Here is a 21,476-nt window from a genome sequence, read left to right as displayed (position 1 = left end):
ATTTTAAAGCAAAGAAAATAAAGCAAATAAATGTTGATATGTTGTGAAAATTATGGAGAGGCTAGATCTAGGATTTCACCATTCATCAATACTTATGTGGTTCTAAATTAATTTATATCATGCAATTTAAACAATTGATTCGATTCTAAAGTATTGCCAAAATCAGATTCCCAAAATATCAAATGTTAGTCGCAAGTATAACGCATCAAGAGTCTAAAACTAAGCATGCATCATCAAGAGAAAACACATTTGATTAATAAGAATCATTTAATTTATTTTTTATCAATGCAATTAATCATATAAAAATATTGCATAAATTTATAAAATAAATATTACCACATAATTCTTGAGAGAATGGCTTCCTCCGTCGCCCCAAGGATTGGGTTTAGCTCATCATTAGGAAAACACGCTCAAAATTCATTTTTTATTTCTCAAAGGTGGTGTACAAATTATGAAATGGGAGAAACAATAATAACCGGGTTTGCAACAGTTATAAGTATTACAAACTGAAAAGAACGATAGAACAGTACTGTCGCTGATTCTCGACCCACGCTCGTGTGTCGTTTCCACTGTTAAAAAACGACTGTCTTGGATGGTCTGTTCTTCGCGTTCTTTAGATGAATAGCAGCAGAAAAATATTTCTGGAACTTGATTTTTTTCGACTTTGTGATGCTCTATAATCTCCCAAAAACTCCGTAAACCTTCTATGATATTCCAGCACCTATTTATAACCCAGCAACAACAAAATCTCACGTAATAACTTCATATAATTCTCCATTATTCTTCAGGGCCAGTTTAGGAAATAATTCAGATTTTTGATCTCTACACGCGTTCTGAAGCTTCCAAATTTCCATATTTAACTCCTTCACACTCCAAATAGTTGTTAGGGTCTTCCAAACACGTGCAAACTCCTCTGCTGCTCGCGCAAATCCCGTGATATCCTCTTCCGAGAATAAACTCCCTTGTTTTCTTCTCGTGAATTATCTAGCCAAATTTAGCCAATTAAATCACTCATGATAGTTTTGTTGGGACATATCACAACTAACCAACAAATTTCAGCCCTTTAATCGACCCAGAACTCCTTCAAATATCGATCGAAAAATCACACAGTTCTGTTTTTATTTTCCCGCCAAAATTCAGTTTTGAAATGTTGAAGATGAAGTGCCCCTATCCTGTTCTGGGGTGCGAATAGCAGATGGGTGCTGAGGAAAAATTTGGGTGTTGAGGATGAATTTGGGTTACGCATAACCTTGGGTGCCCCTTAGCCAAATCTGGGGTCCGTATAACAAATGTCCTCTAGGGGTCCATATAACACTTTTTGAGCAACTTTTTCCACACAAGTGTATTTCTCCAAAAACACCTACACAAACACCATAATAAGTACAAAATCAAGCACTAGCAATAGAGACACTGAGGACAATTCAAACACAAAAATGTGTCTATCACATATCGCCACAACCAAAAAGGTTACTAGTCGGTTTGCGCTGGTCAAGCGTGTGGAGGAAGCTTTATCTTCGATTGACGACATGTGCAAAGTGACTGCCATACCGTTTCTGAGGACGTGGTATCAAGCTGGAAGTTCCATCGTGATGTGTGCGTAGACCAAGGGTTCAACGTTCCCTGTATTTTTGAAGGTTTCTCTAAGATCGAAAAGTTACAGACCACGGCGGCTGAAGGCACTTCCGCGGATGAGGTGGCACAGCAGGAGGCAGAGATCAAAAGGTTGTCCACGCAGCTGGAGATGAAACGGGCGGCTCTCGAAAGCACGAAGGAGGCTTTATCCAAAAAGAGCAAGCCATTACTAGATGGTTTTCCTTGAATGTACTCCTCTCTTCTGAATTTCTTTATTTAGGCTCATTTTTTTTGAAAGGCGAACAAAGCGCCTGGTTCATGGTTCGATTTGAATTGATAGATAATAGTCTCCTATGAGGGTTTTGGATTATTCTTTTGGAATGAATTTTTTTTTTTTTTAGAATAATGTTGTTTTTGGTTATGACTATATGTGGCATAAATACCCCAGGAGAGTCATGGAGTTGTGAATGTTGAGTTGTCAGTAGAAAGTATGGGATGAAACATGGGCATAGCATGGCTGTCGGTTTCTACTATCTATGTGAAAATTCTAGGTAGTAGAACATGCAACTCGGCCGACGAGAGTTACTTGATTTTTAGAGTCTCCCAACAAAATGGATATCCCGGATGTAAATCTGAGTTTTTGTGGGCGGCGGCGCCGTGACTGTGAAAAGTCCCCAATCATTCCTAAGTCCCAGTCGTTCCAGAGTCGTCTGATAACCGAGACGGTGGCTACTATGCTTCCATCATCTCGATATCTGGGTTGAAAAGATGGAATCGGAAATCCGGAATTGATAATGTGACCGATAGATTAATCTCCCACTGTGGTTGCCAATTGTTTGAGGTTGAAAACAGTTTCTGTTGATTTTGGTAATTTCGAGTGTGTGGGTGAGAAACGAGTTTAAACCCTAAACAATGTACTGCAAGGAAGTACTTTGATTCGAGAGATCAATCTGTACAAATACGGACTAAACCAAGAAATGGACGTTCCAGACTTGCTTCGGTCACAAAGTGAAGGAGAAGGGTTGGTTTAGGGAGGGAAGCGAAGAGAGTGTTGAGACCAGAATAGTTGATTCGGGAAGAGTAGTTGTTTGACGACTTATATCAGAAAATGGAAATCTAATAGATGGGAAAGCTAACAAGTGATTTCTGAATGTTGTATTCTCCTGACCAAAACTTTTACTTTGGTGGAAATAGGTGAGACCTATTTATACAAGTCGCAACGAAACGTACCCTAGTCTCGTAAGAATCGGAAGCGGTTGAGTAAATGGAAGAAAGCGGTAACGGGTAACGCCTGGAATTGATGTTTCCATAATGAAGGAAACTTTTCACCATTACTTCTTGTATTTAATAACCGCCTCACTCGTATGACACTTTCTTATTACGGGCGTAGTGTACGCCGCACGCTATAAACCGCCAGACCAATACCCTGATGAGTATCCCCCATTTTTTGACATGTTTTGATGTCTCGAGTGTTTTGTGTAGCATGTTCCTATTTCTTGGAAAGTTGAGCTTTGGAGGCTTGCCGGCTCGGTGGTGACCTTCGACGGTCGAGATTTTGCATCTTGAGAGGAAGGTTAGCCGTTGATTGTGGTTACCTTACATTGGTAGCCAGTGGCGTGGCCACGGTGCTGACATGGCTTGCGCATGCTCTTGGCATGTCAAAATAGGGTTTGGTGCCGGGACTATAGAATTGGCATAGCTAAGTGTGCGTCGTGGCCAAAGAGTTGGCAACGTAGCCAAAGGTTGCCACAAGTCGTTTGGTTTAGTGGCGAGCTTGTACGGCTGAGATTTGCATCTCAGCAGGAAGGATAGAGTTGATTGTTGCAACCTTCCGTTTGGCAGCAAGCGGCATGGAGGCATGGCCGACATGGCTTTGGCGTGGCCAAATTAGGGCTTTGGCACCGTGGCCAAATTAGGGTTTTCGCACCGTGGCCAAGAGTTGGCACCGTAGCCAAGAGATTGCCACAATTCGTTTGGTGGCAAGTTTGTACGGCTGAGATTTGCATCTCAGAGGGAAGGGTACCCGTTGATTGTTGAGCGGAATGCAGGCATGGCCGGCATGGATTTGGCATGGTTTAGGCGCGACCAAGCTAGGATTTTGGCATAGTTTTAGGCGCGGCCAAAATTATGGTTTTGGAATAGTTTAGGCGCGGCAAAAATTAGGGCTTGGCATTGGGCCAAAAGTTGCCACGCGTCTGGTGGCGAACTTGGACGGCTGAGATTTGCATCTCAGAAGGAAGGGTGGCCGTTGATTGTTGCAACCCTTCGTTTGGCAGCCAGCGACATGGAGGCATGGCTTTGGCGTGGTTTAGGCGCGGCCAAGCTAGGACTTTGGCATAGTTTTAGGCGCGACCAAAATTAGGGTTTTGGCATAGTTTAGGCGCGGCCAAAATTAGGGCTTGGCATTGGGCCAAAAGTTGCCACGCGTTTGGTGGCGAACTTGGACGGCTGAGATTTGCATCTCAGAAGGAAGGGTGGCCTTTGATTGTTGCAACCCTTCGTTTGGCAGCCAACGACATGAAGGAATGGCCGGCATGGCTTTGGCGTGGTATAGGCGCAGCCAAGCTAGGATTTCGGCATAGTTTTAGGCGCGCCAAAATTAGGGTTTTGGCATAGTTTATGCGCGTCCAAAATTAGGGCTTGGCATTGGGACAAAAGTTGCCAAGCGTTTGGTGGCGAACTTGGACGGCTAAGATTTGCATCTCAGAAGGAAGGGTGGTTGTTGATTGTTGCAACCCTTCATTTGGTTGCCAGCGGCATGGAGGCATGGCTGGCATGGCTTTGGCATGGTTTAGGCGCGACCAAGCTAGGATTTTGGCATAGTTTTAGGTGCAGCCAAAATTAGGGTTTTGGTATAGTTTAGGCGCGACCAAAATTAGGGCTTGACATCGGGACAAAAGTTGCCACGCGTTTGGTGGAGAACTTGGACGGCTGAGATTTGCATCTCAGAAGGAAGGGTGGCCGTTGATTGTTGCAACCCTTCGTTTTGCAGCCAGCGGCATGGAGGCATGGCCGACTTGGCTTTGGTGCGGAGGTGTGGATGGCATGCCATTGGCACTATGGTGCGTCTGGCATGGTTGGTATGCCTTTGGCGCAGAGATGTGACTGGCATGGCATGCCATTGGCACGGTGGTGCGGCTGGCATGGTTGGCATTCCTTTGGCGTGGAGAAGTGGCTGACATGGCATGCCATTGATGCGGCTGGCATGGTTGGCATGTCTTTGGCGCGGAGATGTGGCTGGCATGGCATGCCATTGGCACGGTGGTGCGGCTGGCATGGTTGGCATGCCTTTGGCGCGGAGATGTGGCTGGCATGGCATGTCATTGGCACGGTGGTGCGGCTGGCATGGTTGGCATTCCTTTGGCGCGGAGATGTGACTGGCATGGTTGGCATGCCTTTGGCGCGGAGATATGTCTATTAAGGTTTAGCGTGTCGAAATCCTAATTTAAAATATGTGGCACGCGTGATTCACACGTTTGGATAGCATGCGCGGCTGGCATGTGTAGAGAAAATGCCAGTCAGTACCGAGGGCTCTGCCATGGAGCATGGCATATAAAAAAGGTACCCCAGTAATTTTACGCAGACATGTTGAATGGTTCAATAAATGTGCTAGTGGCGACATTATTACTCAAGTATGGCGTCAATGTCTGACTAAGGTTTTACGATTTTAACCCTAAACTAAAAACCACCATCAACAGTAATTTATTTGAATAACTATGTACATCTTGTTGATGACCAGGCTTCTCTTATTTATAGAAAACATGATTAGGTATTTCTTGTAATTTGGATAATAGTTTCTGAAATTTTGGACAGTTGCGTTTTGTTGTGGTTTTGATGTTCTTAGGTAGTCTTAATGATGTTAAAATGATTTGTGGTCTAAACAAAAGTGGTAGATAAATGTCTTATCTTTCATTGCGCTTTGTTTTTTCTTAATTTGAGACTACTATGAATTATGGTGAATATTTTGGTAAAATGTTGCTATCTTCCTAGATTTTGTGATGCGTTTGTAAAATCAATACCTTTTGATTGAGCTGTTAGTTTAATGTGAAATTTGGATATGTTATACATGATGGTGTCAGGAATGTTCACTAAAATTTAAGGTAGATCGTACAAAGTTATCACCTGAAACACATAATGTAAAATGTCTGTAGTTAGTGTGTTTGATTAAATGCTTGAGATAAATGCATATTGTTTGCAGTATGTTGTTAATCCATGATTTCTTGTATTGTTTGTATAAAAAATGATTTCAAAAATGGAATTGAGTTCATGTTTTACCGTTATATGGAATATGGTTTCATGCTAACGGTGGGTAATGATCCCCGAGAGTTAAATGGGTAATGATCCCTAGGTAGGAACTTGTGTTTCCTGACCATCGATGACGGCTGTTCGTGCTGGATACGAATATGAAATGGGTAATGATTCCCTAGAAAAATGGGTATGATCTCAATAGGAACTTTTGTTCCTGTCCATCGATGGCGGCTGTCCGTGCCGGTAAACGATAGATGGATGTACGAACCAAGGTTTTCGTACCGTGAACTCATAGTTTGTTGGTGAAAATATTAATTTGTGAATCATGCATCGAAATCTAATTCAATGAATTGTTTGAAACATAATTGGTGTTATGAACTCATGCGTTTAAATTCAAATGTATGAATTGTTAAAAACTTAATTGTGTTGTGAATCGACGATGTCGTAAGTTGGATTATTTGTCTAAAATACTATTGATATTGTGAGCTTGTTAATTGAACATATAATTGAATCCTCGAATTTGTGCAAATTCTCTTGATATATGTTCGCATCTTTAGAGAATGGGGGTGCATTCTATTAAGCTGGCATCTCACCCCAATTGACATTCCTTGCAGATTTATTAGAGTTGCGCAACGGAAGCTAAAAATGAGTAGCTTAGTGATTGAATTGTTTACTTGTATTTGTTTGAAGTGTAAATCGATATCAACTTCATGTATAATATTGTCAAGGATAAATTTATACCGAAGAAATGATATTTTTTTCCTATTGATTAATTTATATATATATATATATTAATTTTATTTAAACAAAAATAAAAATAAAATTTTAAGTCTCTTTCCGACCCGTAACACTTCGAGTTCGGATCTCCATATGGGTTTGACCCTGGTCGTTGGTCCGGAACTCGGGGTGTTACAAGATAGATTTTTTGGCATGGAATATTCAGAGCTGTTAGAAAGACATGTGTGATTATCAGCAAAATATGTAAGAGAACTTTCACAGGCTTCTTCCTCTAGACAATAGTCAAGAGTTTCTATCCATGCTTTGGTTTTCTTACAAAACTCCTTATTAGGACAAACAGAGACATGATGACCATATCCGCAGCACTTGGAACATGTTCCAACATCATAGTATTCGTGAACCTTCTTATCCATTTCCTTGATTGATGGGGAGAATTTTTTACGAGACTTTCTTTTTCTCCCTCTAAGAGATTTCTTTAACTATTGTATAAACAGTGAAAGTGTTGTATTAAAGTTATTCTCATCATTTATATCAATCAATTTAGGACATATAGAATTTACATCAGGTGCATCAACATAATTGCTAGACAAGTGAAGTTTTTCTCTTTTACTTAGTTCAAGATCAAAAATCTTTGACTTTCCAACAAGAGTATTCCTGGAAAGTGTTTCAAGGTTATTTCCTTCAATGATGTCATGTTTCTTAGAATTGTATCTAACTGGTAGAGATATGAGAATCTTCATCACAATATGTTTTTCAGAAATAGTCTTACCTAATGCAAATGACACATTAACAATTTCAAATACTTTGTTATTAAACTCATCAAAAGAATATTCATCAGCCATAAGAAGGTTTTCCCAATCATAATTTAGGTTTTGAAGCCTAGCATCTTTATCATAGGTATTCACTACGGTTGCTAAGATATCCCAAGCATATTTAGACTTAGTGCACATAGTCACATGGTGCTGAAGATCTGGGTAATGGCATGAATAATAGCGTTTAACCCGTCTGAATTTTTCTTTGAAGCACTAATCTCGGATTCACTATTTTTTCTTATGTCCTTAGCAATAAATACACCATTCTCTAGAACTTTTGGTGGATCGTAGTCATTTACAACACGAACCCGTGATTAAAAATCACGCGCTTGTAGAAAGACACGCATAGAAATTTTCCACCATAAGTAATTTGAGCCATCAAAGACTGGTGGTACGTTTATAGAGATAACACTTTTATCCATAAAATCAGATTGCTACAAATACAGACTTATGAGGTCTTAGCGTGTTTGACTGCTCTGATACCAATTAAAACGCGGGATAGAACAACCACATCCAACTATTTCGTTCGGCAATCTGTATTGATTAAACTCCAATATAATTCCGAGAGTATCAACTTAATGAAACTCACACAAGAAATATATCAAAGAGTTTTATCTCTTTCTCAACATAATCAGTAAATCAAACAGATAGAAATATGTGAACCTGATTGTTATGAGAATAATTAGGATGGTACCAAAGACCAATGTCCGAGTGTTAATCAAGTTCGATCAAACAAACAAGGTCGGATTTTTCAACTATGATTGAACAACGCATAACCGGTGATATTTCAATTATATAAAGAAAACATGATGCGGAAAATAAATAACATAGACACCAGAACGAGGAAATTCAAATGCAAAAAAAACCCGGGACATAGTCCAGACTTGAGCACCACACTGTATTAAGTCGTTACAAACTCTAGCCTACTACAAGTTAACTTCGGAATGGAATGTAGTTGAGCCCTAACCAAGTCTCATACCGATTAAGGTATAGTAGCGTTCCTTACGCCTCTTGAATCTCGCAAGAGTACTCTGCGCACTTGATTCCCCCTAGTTGACGTCCTTTACAGCCTAAAAGTTGCTACAACCCAAAGTCGAAGACTCATAAACAAATTTTTCTCCCACAGATAAGTCTATTCTATTTGTGGTTTCCGTCTTAATATAAATATCAAGGTGAACATGAAATACAACTAATAATCTGGTCTTATACTCCCGAAGAACAACCTAGAATATTAGTCATCTCATAATAACCCAACCGATACACATAAAAAGTTATTGCAGAATCACAAGAGTCTGAGACGAAGAAACAATTGTGATTATATTTTACATCTTACCTATCAGAGATAATTCTCTAGAAAACCTTAAAGAAGATTAAACTCAATATGATAGAAAAAGTAAGACCAAGATTCGCAACTACAAAGAAAATAGTTAGACCTGGCTTCACGAATCCCAAGTGAAGTCTTTAAGTCATTAAACCTAGTAATGGTTTTTAGAAGAACTGGAGACCTAGGTTAAGAGAGAATTGACTCTAGTTTGCAACTAGGATACACGAGAGTGTCGGGATTAGGTTTCCCAGATGGTAGAGCTTCTCCTTATATAGTATTTCAAATCAGGGTTGCTTACAATCAAAGCTAAGATAGATTAGTAGCAAAGCAATTGATATCCATCGTTAGATGAACTCCTAATTTAAGATTCAAGCTAAGTTTGCTTAGAAAATAAGCAATCAATCTCCATTGTTATATGGTTTAGCTTGATATACGCAAATGAAATATACTTATATTCAGATATGGAATAACCGTACCTAAAAGTGTATAACAAGTTGGCTCAATAACTTGTTAACCGAAGTTAGCCATATGAACATTTTTAGCTTAGCTATATTCATCTAACACTTCTAGACTCAATCTGATAATCAATCAATCATGATAGATAATCAAATTATCTAAATGTGTTTTAAGAGAGTTGTTCAAATACTCACTATCTCATGGAAATATCCATGAACCATTTGAAACATATTCGGTTTGGTTTGTAAGTGTACAAGATACTTATAAAAGAACCAATTCATGAACATAATTCCACGGTTTGCAAACCGAGTTCGCATTCCTTAAAGCATTAAGAATCCAGGGAATTTAGTTCACAAACAAACTTGAGTTTATGAGTATAACCAATAGTTAGCATACAAAGTATGTGAACAAGTTGTCATACTTACCGATTTTAGATAGTAACTGTTAGAGCACCGCTCGGTCGAACTCGCAAGCGTTGCTATCTAAAGCTTGTTAGTCAAGTTTAATTGCCAAAACTATAAGTCTTGATTTCTAGTCTACTTATATCTAAGTCTCGGATTGGGATAGAAAGTGTAGTTGAGCATTAGACTTCACGATGTTCATCGATTGAAGACGAAGGACTACTAATGGGATATTGTAGAACTTCATCAACAAAAGGTATGTGGAGACTTGAACTTATCTATCACTCAAAAGTCTATCTACTATATCTACTATTTGAGACAAAAGTCGTATAACTATATAGACTTCAATTATGCACATTTGATATTTCGAGCTGAGTTTAACTCGCTTACATATTTCTTGAAATATATGTTGATAAGCTTTCGCTTTAACCAAGTTCATCTTATATTCTTGATGAAAGTCAAAAGATGATCATGTGAAAATCGCCTGGTAACATCTTACATGATTTGTGTGAGACAGTCATTTGATGTAGACTCGGAATGTTTCGTATTTATCATTCGATCACTTGAAAATTGGTTTGAAGCTAATAGTTTGTGTGAGACAGCTATTGTCGTCTTCCGAGAATGTTTCAATGATTGAAATGGATTTTAGAACAATTGGATATAAGCACAATATGCGTACTTTCATATATGTAATCCAAGTCCTGAAACCATAGTATGCATACCCGTATGCGTACTGGTTGGTTTATTGAAAGTCTGGGAACCTGGTACGCATATTGGTACGCGTACTGGCGTGAGGTCCAGGTCCGGGAATTTCTGCTGAGTTTGGAAGGTATGCATACCTGTTCGCATACTGGCGAACCCAAACTTAGTCCGGGTACTTAGGTATGCGTACCCCTATTCATACCTGAGTAAGTTAAGTTCTAAAATTGATTTGTTCATAAGCTAATATATTTATATAATAAAGAATGCAATGTTTTGCAAACCGTGGCTATAATGTTCATGACTTGATTCGAGTGAATCATAATCGATTTTGCTTCAATCGTGTCTTATATACTTCTACGAGAATATAAACAATTGAACAACTCTAGAACTAGTTTCATTTGAGTCATTTGAACTAGTTATGGTTAAGATGAATGAGGTTGATATAAAAGTGTTCATATGGCTAACTTCAATTAACTATTGTTGAGACAAAAAGGTGTACACGTTTAGGTACGGTTACTCATATCTAAATGAAGTCACTTTTCATTTGTGTATAAAAAGCTAAGTTCGATCTAACGGTTGAAAGATATTAGCTCGAGTCTAATCAGGTTTTCATCTAACGGTGAATATTGAATGCTTTGTTATCAAGGTAGCATTGATTGCAAACCCTGATTTGAAGACTACATAAAGGAGAACTCTAGCAACTGGGAAACCTAATCCCCACACCTCCTGTGTGATATTAGTTGCGGATAGATTCGATTCTCCTTTAACCTTAGGTTTTTCACAAAACCCTATAGGTTAACGACTTTAAGACTTCATTGGGATTGTGAAGCCAGACCCAACTATTTTCTCTGTAGTTGCATGTTCTGATCTTGCTGTCTTCTATCGTGATTGAGTATTACCTTCTCTAAGGTTTGCTCGAGATTTAATCTCCGATAGGCAAGATAAAAAGTAGTCACAAACATCTTCGTCTCATCGTTTTTGATTCCACAATATCTTGTTTCGGTACCATACGATTAAGATTATTGTGAGGTGATTCATATTTCTAGGTTGTGCTTCGGGAATATAAGTCAGGTATATCAATTGGTTCATGTTCACCTTGATTTATCAAAAGAAGGAACAAAACTCATAGGTTTATCCGTGGGAGACAGATTTATTTATTCAATAGACTTTTCTGTGTGAGACAGATTGGTTTATTAAGTCTTCGAATTTGGTTCGTAATAACTCGTAGTTGTGGGTGAGATCATCTAAGGGACTCAAGTGCGCAGAATCCAGCGTGGTTCTAGAGGCGTAAGGAACGCGACTGTACGTTGATCAGTGTGATCAAATCTGGACTAGGTCCCGAGGTTTTTCTGCATTTGCACTTTCCTCGTTAACATAACTTCTGGTATCTGTGTTATTTCTTTTCCGCATTATATTTGTTTATATAATTGAAATATCACAGGTTGTGCGTAAGTTCAATGAATTGTGAATCCAACCTTTGGTTGTTGATTAAATTGATTGACACTTGGATATTGGTTTTTGATACCGTCCAAGTTATTTCTTATATTCAATCGGGCTCGCAAATTCCTATTTGTTTTATTGCGGATTGTATTGAGAAATAGAGATATAACTCTTTGATATATTCTTCTTAAGATTGAGTCAGACTGTCTAGTTCATTCTCTTGACAGTATATTGGAGTTAGCCCATACAGATTGTTAAACGAAATATTGTGTGTGGTTGTTAGACCCCCGCTTTTTCAATTGATATCATAGCATGCAAACACTATAAACCTTATAAGTTTGTGTTTGAGTGATCTCTAAAGTCTGTCCATATGGGAAATTTCTTTGGAAAACTTTCTCTAGGCATCCGTAACGCATGCCAAAATTCCTTAAAAGATTGTTGAGAACTTATTATCTATTAGACCTCTGGTCTCTCATGATAATCTTGTTCCATCTGAGACTTTGGAAATCTTAGATGATGAGGAACAGTCTAAAGGAAAAATTAAAAGTTCTTCTAAGAAAAATCATTCGAGAAAACATGGTCAACGCTCAAAGATATGTAATCTCACTAGATTAACTCTTAATCTTTTTGAGGAATACTATCGTGATGGATCAATTGACAAAGATCTATTTAGAGCTTTTAAAAGCGTTTTTAAATTCTTAGAAAAACTTCACTCGGTTGAGGAAAAGAATCGTTAAATTAAAAAGTTATGTACTTGTCAAATCATGTATTCGTGATGTACGAACAATGCTTACTTCCAACTCATGTGAAATTGATAAAAAAAAGTTCTGGTGAGTTCGGCGTAGGTTCTGATTGTCGGAAAAAGTCATTCCTTGGTCATAAGAAAAAGATTTCAAAAAATTATATTAACCCTGAGTATCGTCATTATTATGATATACCTATGGTACATTTCACAAATATCAACCGGGAAAAGTTGCATGAGAATCTCTCTGCATATCTTGCCACTTGGTAACAAGCTTGGCTCAACCCCATTTGTATATAACTTGAGACGGGGAAAGTAACAATTTGATTATGTTTGTGTGTGTTTGGGTTAATTTATTTTTAATCTTTTTTCTTTTAGAAAAATTCCTTGACAAGTTTTTGTTTCTCTCTTTCTACCCAAGGTTATTTAAAGTGGTATAGTTTTTCTACTATCCCTTTACTGCACGGTACATATCATGTTAATGTGCGAACCTTGGCTGCTGAACGCCTTAAGAAATCATACTTTCCTTTTGTGGGTTGCGGATCATGAATGGGTCCAAGCCCATATTTGGGTTTATAAGGAGCATGGTACGTGTACCTTTATTCTTCCTTCTCTTGTCCGCTGTGAACTTTTCTAGGGTTCTGTCATGTACCCGAGAGTACGATGACAAGGCTGGATCATATTTTTGGTAAGATAATCCGCAATTCTCATGAATTGAGGTGGATAGGTTTATTCTCAAACCTCACGTTAAGAGCCTGCTAGTTCAAAGAACCAGTTGAAGAACAATGTTACTCAAAATAGATTCATAATTCAATTAAGGTTCATTACAACACTCTCTCTGGCTTATATAGCTAGGGTTGCCTTCTTAATATCTACGACCATTAATTTCCCATGTGCGTACATCTAGGCCACACGTTATACTTGACACTTATTAAGCTAACTACATACTATAATAAGATATGGGGACTCCCATGTACATGACATTCCACTCCCAGTGAAAACATCCTTGTCCCCAAGGATGAGAATCGCGAAAACTAGCTGAAGTGATAAATATTCATCGCTTGTGATGCCTTCAGGAGAAATGCAGAAGTAACAAGGATAACTGGTCGAGGACATAGTAGTGGTAGCTCCTTATAAGACGCATGAGAAGCCCAATAGCCCTAGCGCCAATGAATAACCTTGAAACTCTTACATACTTCAAAACCATGACCAACAACCAATTGTTGCCTATGAATATCCATTCATACAATGCGCTTGACTTTATTGCGCCATGTTCCAAAAGACAATCGACTTTATCATTTGCACCACTGCTGGCTTGGTATGTACTCATAGGATCAGTTAATACCTCGGTATGGGCCATGCTCCTGTTGTATTCAGGAATAACTTCAACAATGGAATTGCTATGCGTTCCACACCTCCACCCGTTTGTATCAGTAAAATTAGAGCAAGCAATCTGTAGCTTCACAACAATTGTAGTAACGATCCCAGCTGAAATCTGCATTAGTACACAAGCAAGCTGAGCACCATTTGCTGCCAAGTCCCATCTCAAGAAAACCCACATCAAGGATATCAACAACAATAGTATAGTTGGATGTTGAATCATCATGAGACTGGATAAAATGACTCTTATCCTTTCATAAAGCTCCCACTGGATACATGGATACCCCATCGACAATAATCGACAGTAAGACCACAATATATGTTGAGCATAGCACAAAGAGAAGAAACCAAGCATGGAAGAATTCACGCTTCTATGTGCATTACTGCTCCACACAACTTCTATGTAAACATGAATAACTCCAAAGCTATTGGAATGTGAACCAGACAGTATGGATTCCAACCATTTCCTCTATCAAACAACAAACGACGACAAACCTTAGTACTGGTAACATTTCTCATACTGAAAAGTCTACTTGCAGCAGCAAGGTGCCAAAATGGTAATCTCATGAGAATGGTTGCAGTTTGGTTATGGACCTCAGCTTCGCAGAACCAATGGCTTTTAAAATTCTATTTTATGTCAAGGTACCCCACTGATATAACAATATTAGCTAACGTTTCTCACGCTACACAACACAGGTGGATACAATCTGAACTTCCACCTCAAGTATCTTACCCATACCAACATTTTAAGAAGCTGAAATACTACCACTAAGATCTGAGTTCCCATGAACATACCCACTGGCAGCAGACAACCACTATACACATTAGGGGAAGCTAATAGATAATGCACAGATAACCCCTTCTGGAAAATGCTGAACCCACAAGAACAATGATACGTGTGCAGAGAACTCAAAATGAACTGCTTAACTCCCTCTTGAATCATAATTCTGCCATAAGTTTCAAACCCATGTTCACGAAGAAGCTCATGAATGATCCATGAATGAATACTCTAGCAGTACAGAACCTAAAAACAGACAACAACTGATTAAACAATTTTGTTGTATTGCCAGACTCACGTTGTCTTGATACCTGAAGAATAAAAATAGTCCAGGGAATATGGCATTGTTGGGGCCTTTTTTCAAACAGCTGGCTATTATCACGACTATCCCCTTCTTTAACAAACAAAGACACATTTGAACAATCACATAGCAAAATGAAACAGTACCCAAGCTCCGTGATTAGCTCATAAACGAATTTGTCATAGTAAGCAATAAGCATCCATGAATGTGAACCCAGTACCAACAATCACACAAGAAGTATTTGTAACAAAATAGTTTTCAGAATCATCAACAAAAGAAAATAACCCCTTAACAAGTTGAAATCCTTTTCCACGATAAAATACTTTAGCAGCATACTCAAAACAACGACAAGAAGACATCCTAGTATGCAGTGTTTGGTTGAAAAAAAAATTATGGTCAAAACACACAGTACCCATTGGAAGTATTTTAATAAGCATCTTACCTCGTTGAAGTTGTAATAGAAAATCATCTCTATCATTCCCCAAATTCCAAGTTACACCTTCAGGCCTCTTAACAAGCAGCTTTCCATCAACACAAATGTCAGCATCATGAACACACAAGGGAATTATCAAATCTAAAAACCCAAAACCTGATTTAAACCCAAGGCTCAGAATCAATTTCCCAATGCAATTCGGTGGTACCACTACATACTTACCACGATCAAATATGCTACGTGAATCATCAAAGAGAGGAGTAAAACAATTCTTACGAAATAGTTTACTGTGACTAATGATCAATTCCTTCGAGCAATCAATTTTCTCACAATTAACCTCAGAACTGATTACTTCTTTAGATTTAAAATTCACCTTGTCAGATAAATTAATGAGCAATTCAAAATTGCTAGAATCATCATCTTCTTCTTCAGCAAAGAAAAATTGAGGAATTAACTCCAATTCAAGAGAATCATCATCTTCGTCAAAGAAATAAGAAGGAATCAACTCCATTTTTGAAAATTTCTTACTATCTGTAGAAGCGATTTTCACCTTGCAAGGAGGCTGATGAGCTGCAGAAGTATACCTAATAAACATGATTGATGTCAACTTCTTCAATGCCTTGTTCTTCAATTTTGACCACCTCCGAATGGAGTTCTCTCGGTCTGGAGATATACTCCTTTCCCAGTGAAACCGATATCACCCTCGACAAGCATCTAAGTCCTCTGTTGCTAGTCTTTCCAATTTCACTATGGGTACCAATTTTCTATTCATTTGTACCCATTTTTCTTACTGTAAATTCATTTCTTCAACCATGATTAGGGTACGGACTGAAACGGCTCTAGATACCAATTGTCATGTACCCGAGAGTACGATGACAAAGTTGTATCAGATTTTGGGTAAGATAATCCACAGTTCTCATGAATCGAGGTGGATAGGGTTTATTCTCAAACCTCACGGTAAGAGCCTGCTAGTTCAAAGAACCAGCTGAAGAACAATGTTATTCAAAATAGATTCATAATTCGATTAAGGTTCATTACAGGACTCTCTCAGAGTTATATAACTAGGGTTGCCTTCTTAATATCTTCGACCATTACTTACCCACGTGCGTACATCTAGGCCACATGTTGTACTTGACACTAATTAAGCTAACTACATACTATAATAAAATATGGGGACTCCCATGTACATGACAGGTTCATGCATCATCTCTATTAGAGTTCATCTTTGGAGACTCAAAAGTGACTAAGGGTTTATTCTTTTTCAATGAGCAAATCAAGTAAGTTCTTCTTTCTCCTTGTACTCTCAATTTCTATGTCTCATAGGAAATTTCAAGGGCTCAAAGAAGGCTTCAAAAAATTTGGATCTTTCATCCTCTAGCATGACAACAAATCAAAATCAATATTCTATTAGAATTAGATTTGTCAATGATTCTAGTAGTAAGATCTTTGAAAGGATTTCTTATAGTGGTTTTATTCTAGAAAACAAATTGGATTTGGTCAGTGGTCATAAAGAAGATTTGGTTTGCTTTGAAAATTTTAATCTTGGAAACATCTTTGATGGTCTTGGAGAAGGTTTTGATACTCTTACAAGAATCTTCTATGCTAACATCCATGATGTTGATCCCGAGGACATGGAATTCAAGACCATGATAAATAGAGAAAGGATTCTTGTTAATAGAGAATTGATTTCAAAGATTACTAAAATCCCTTTGGGCAATTTTCGCCTTCCAAGGCTAAGTGGAGAAAGACCATCCTATGAAACCATTTCCAATGGTCTTTGTGGTAAGAGTATTTATTGGATTGAGGGAAAATTTCCTACCAATTATCTTAGCTTAGCCTTGATGTCTTTTGTAAAACTTGGTATATCTAATATTTGTCCCTCCACAATTGAGAATTCTCAGTGGAGTCGTGAGTTTGCGGAGTTAGTCTATTTCCTTGAATTGGGTACTCCAAGTCTCGACATTTGTGGATTCATCATTCTTAAAATGATTTCAATGACATCTACCAACAAGAAGTTAGGCTATCCTTGTTTGATTGAGCGAATTTGTCACACTCATTATATTGCTCCTATTAGAAACTCAATTGGAATTCCCAAGCTTGTTTGTCCATGTACTTTCTAACGTATGAAGGAGAATGCAAGCAAGAGACAAAGATGTGATATCCTTGATGGTTATTACGATCCCACCACCTTGAATCTTCTTCATCGAATTCACAAGGGTGTGTGTAAGATCAATTCTAAGGTAAACTGTGTGCAAAAACAGCTTTGTGCGATTACTACCAAGTTTCCAGAAATCAAGGAAGATATGGATAAGATTCAAGCCACTTTGATGATCTCCGATGATGAAGATGATGATTAATTGCTCTTGTCTTTATTTTGTCTAGGAAAATTCTTATGGGAATTTATTCTTGTGTTTTAAGAAGGATAACTAGGGTTTGGAATAACAATTATTGTGAGTACACGTAGCTATTTGCAACGTTTTCATCTTGCAATGTTTTTAGATTTAGTTATTTAAATTCTAAAGTTTATTTGGAAGATTATTTTGCAGTATTAATATTTATGGTTTTATATATTGCAACTTGTTATGGGATATGTGTTTGCGTCCGTGAACTATGACTGTCCCATATTTGCTCAAAAGTTAAGTCTATCATATGTCTTTATTGATAAAAGATATAATGAACTTTTGACAACAAAAGTTAAGCCTATTATGTCATTATGCAAATATTAATGGAAGATAGGATGAACTTTTATCTGTAAAATTTTGTCTATTACATCTCTAAATATTAATGAAAAATAGAATGAATCTTTGAATATTTCGCAGTATTGGTCTTTCCCTGATCCACATCCTTGTGTAAATACTGTATGGCTCCGTAAGTTCTCTTATGTGAGCATTATTTATTAAATTAATCATGGGTTCTCTTGTGGTTAATTTAATTGAGTATTTTGGATACGAAATCATGTTTCATGTGATTTGTTAATGTCCAAAGAAATCCTTCTTTTCTTGTGAAAGTAAGGTCGCTCTTGTTGTTCTTTCGGGAATGACATTTTATGGAGGAGAGTTCTTATTTGAACTTGTGCTTAATTTCCAAATCTTTGTGGAGAGTGTGGCTGTGGAATATTATAGGAGTTTTCGAGTAATGTTGAAGAACTTGGAAGTGACGAAGATTTCGAGTAATGTTGAAGAACCAAGGAAATCAAACATTTGGATTGAGAGCTACAAAGTTATTTATTTTGTAATCCATATGTATTGATAGTTTTGTCACTAAAATTGACAAATGGGGAGATTGTTAGAGCACTGCTCGGTCAAACTCGCAAGCGTTGCTATCTCAAGCTTGTTTTTCAAGTTTAGTTTCCAAAACTACAAGTCTTGATTTCTAGTCTACTTATAGCTAAGTCTCGGATTAGGATAGAAAGTGTAGTTGAGAATTAGACTTCACGACGTTCATCGATTGAAGACGAAGGACTATTAATGGGAGCTTGTGGGACTTCATCAATAAAGTGTATGTGGAGACTTGAACTCATCTATCACTCAAAAGTCTATCTACTCTATCTCCTTTTTGAGACAAAATTCATATAGTTATATAGACTTCAATTATGCACATTTGATATTTCGAGCTGAGTTTAACTCGCTTACATATTTCTCGAAATATGTGTTGGTAAGATTTTGCTTTAACCAAGTTCATATTATATTCTTGACGAAAGTCCAAAGATAATCATGTTAAAATCGCCTTGTAACATCTTACATGGTTTGTGTAAGATAGTCATTTGATGTAGACTCGGAATGTTTCGTATTGATCATTCGATCACTTGAAAATTGCTTTGAAGCTAATAATTTGTGCGAGACAGCTATTATCGTCTTCCGAGAATGTTTCAATGATTGAAATGGAGTTTAGAACAATAGGATATAAGCATAGTATGCGTACTTGCATATATGTTATTCAAGTCCAGGAACCATAGTATGCATACCCGTATGCGTACTGGTTGGTTTAGTGAAAGTCCGGGAACCTGGTATGCATATCGGTACGCATACTGGTGTGAGGTTCAGGTCCGAGAATTTCTGCTGAGTTTGGAAGGTAAGCGTACACGTTCGCATACTGGAGAACCCAAATTTAATCCGGGTAATTAGGTATGCGTACCCGTATGCATACCTGAGTAAGTTAAGTTCTAAAATCGATTTTCTCATGAACTAATACATTTTATATATAAGGAGTACAATCTTTTTCAAACCGTGGCTATAATGTTCATGACTTGATTCGAGTGAATCAAAATCGATTTAGCTTCAATTGTGTCTTGTATACTTCTATGAGAATATAAACAATTGAACAACTCTAGAACTAGTTTCATTTGAGTCCATTTGAACTAGTTATGGTTAAGATGAAAGAGGTTGATATGAAAGTGTTCATATGGCTAACTTCGGTTAACTATTGTTGAGCCAACAAGGTGTACACTTTTAGGTACGGTTACTCATATTTAAATGAGTCACTTTTCAATTGTGTATAACAAGCTAAGTCCGATCTAACGGTTGAAAGATATTATCTTGAGTCTAATCAGGTTTTAATGTACCAGTAGGATCATCTCAAGTTGCAGCTGAATGTGCTTCTGTTTTTGGGTGTCAGTTGGCTTCTTTCCCTATGAATTATCTTGGTATTCCATTGGGAAGTAAGTCCAAAGCTGTTGGTGTGTGGGAAGTGATTCTTCAAAAATTGCAGAAGAAACTGAATTCATGGCAAAGGAAATATTTATCAAAGGGTGGTATACTAATGCTAATTCAAAGTGTTTTATCAAGTTTACCTGTTTATTATTTATCACTATTTCAGTTACCTGTTTCAGTGGAAAAGAAGATGGAGAAAATTATGAGGCATTTTCTGTGGGGATCTTCAGCTTCAAAACCAAAGAAAAGTTGGGTAGGATGGAGGAGTGTTTCTTTGACAAAGGAAGGAGGAGGTGTGGGGATAAAGAATATTAGGCTAATGAATTAATCCCTCCATGCAAAATGGATCTGGAGATATGGAGTCGAAAATAATGCACTATGGAGAAGGATTGTCAATCAAAATTTTGGAGGTAACTCTAATTCTTTTTATCCAAGTTTGACAAAAAAAACTATTGGAAAGAGTTTATGGACAGGAATCCTAAAAAGCAAGGAGCAGGTGGAAAAAACTCTATAATTCAGGTGAATAGTAGTAACAAGTGTGTGTTCTGGAAGGATAATTGGGTTAATGGTCACTCAATGAAGGATGTATTTCCTGCTCTTTACAAGATTAGTAGAGATAAGGATGCTACTGTGCAGGACATGTATTCAAATGAAGGATGGGATGCGAATTTTTGTAGTGCTTTAAAAGATAGTGAAGTTGATGATGTAGCTCAACTCGTTCCTCTTCTTCCAGTCATTAATACTGATGGTGGAGATGACAAAAGAGTACGGCAGTTTGGTGACTCATTCTTTATGGCTAGTTGTTACAAAGCTTTGGAAGATGATGGACTTATTTCTTTTCCTCATAAGAGTTCGTGGAATCCAAAAATTCCACAAAAAGTTATCTTTTTTGTGTGGTGTCTGTGCTATGATGTTGCACCTACTATTGAGAAACTAAAGGGGAGGATTATTGTCAAGGGCTGCCTTTTATGTAAAAAAGATGCAGAGTCAAATCATCATATTTTTCTTCATTGTCAGACAACTAGGGATATCTGGTTATACTTCTTGAAAGGGTACAATTTGCAGTGGGTATTTCAGAGTTCCGTGAGACAAACGCTGTGGGAGTGGAATACAAAAAAAAGGAATAAATCTGTCGAGGAGAAGAAGGATTTGGGACCTAATTCCTTTTGCCATTTGGTGTCAATCTAGATTGAGAGAAACAACAGGTTCTTTAATGGAAAATACAGGAATTTGGATGAAATTATTGATAGTGTCAAAATTCTTATATACAACTGGTTTGTAAGTTCCAAGATTTTTGAAGGTGTCTCTATTAACTTGGTCCTAAGCAATTGTGAAGCCATGTTTGGTCCTTTGTAACTTTATCTCTACTATAATTGAGCTTTCTATTTTGCTTTTTTAAGTTCACCATCATCTTACTGGTGTAACTGTCTTTTATATATTGCCCTTTTGAGTAAAAAAAAAGTCTAATCAGGTTTTCATCTAACGGTGAATATTGAATGC

The 21,476-nt window shown here is 37.6% G+C and overlaps 1 protein-coding gene across 1 annotated transcript; it reads right to left on the bottom strand.

Moving 5' to 3' along the window:
- Positions 1 to 13,213: 13,213 nt before the first annotated feature.
- LOC113302675 lies at positions 13,214 to 16,334 on the bottom strand. Its single transcript, XM_026551621.1, has 2 exons — positions 15,337 to 16,334; positions 13,214 to 14,839 (listed from the first exon to the last, which is right to left on the bottom strand). Exons 1-2 carry the CDS (start codon positions 15,920 to 15,922, stop codon positions 14,799 to 14,801), a joined length of 627 nt encoding a protein of 208 aa, XP_026407406.1. The 5' UTR covers positions 15,923 to 16,334; the 3' UTR covers positions 13,214 to 14,798.
- Between the last annotated feature and the right edge of the window lie 5,142 nt (positions 16,335 to 21,476).

This window comes from Papaver somniferum, chromosome 8, assembly GCF_003573695.1.
Source record: "Papaver somniferum cultivar HN1 chromosome 8, ASM357369v1, whole genome shotgun sequence".
Taxonomy (NCBI): domain Eukaryota; kingdom Viridiplantae; phylum Streptophyta; class Magnoliopsida; order Ranunculales; family Papaveraceae; genus Papaver; species Papaver somniferum.
The sequence above is the reverse complement of the archived record's forward strand: the minus strand, read 5'-3'. Positions and strand labels throughout refer to the sequence as shown.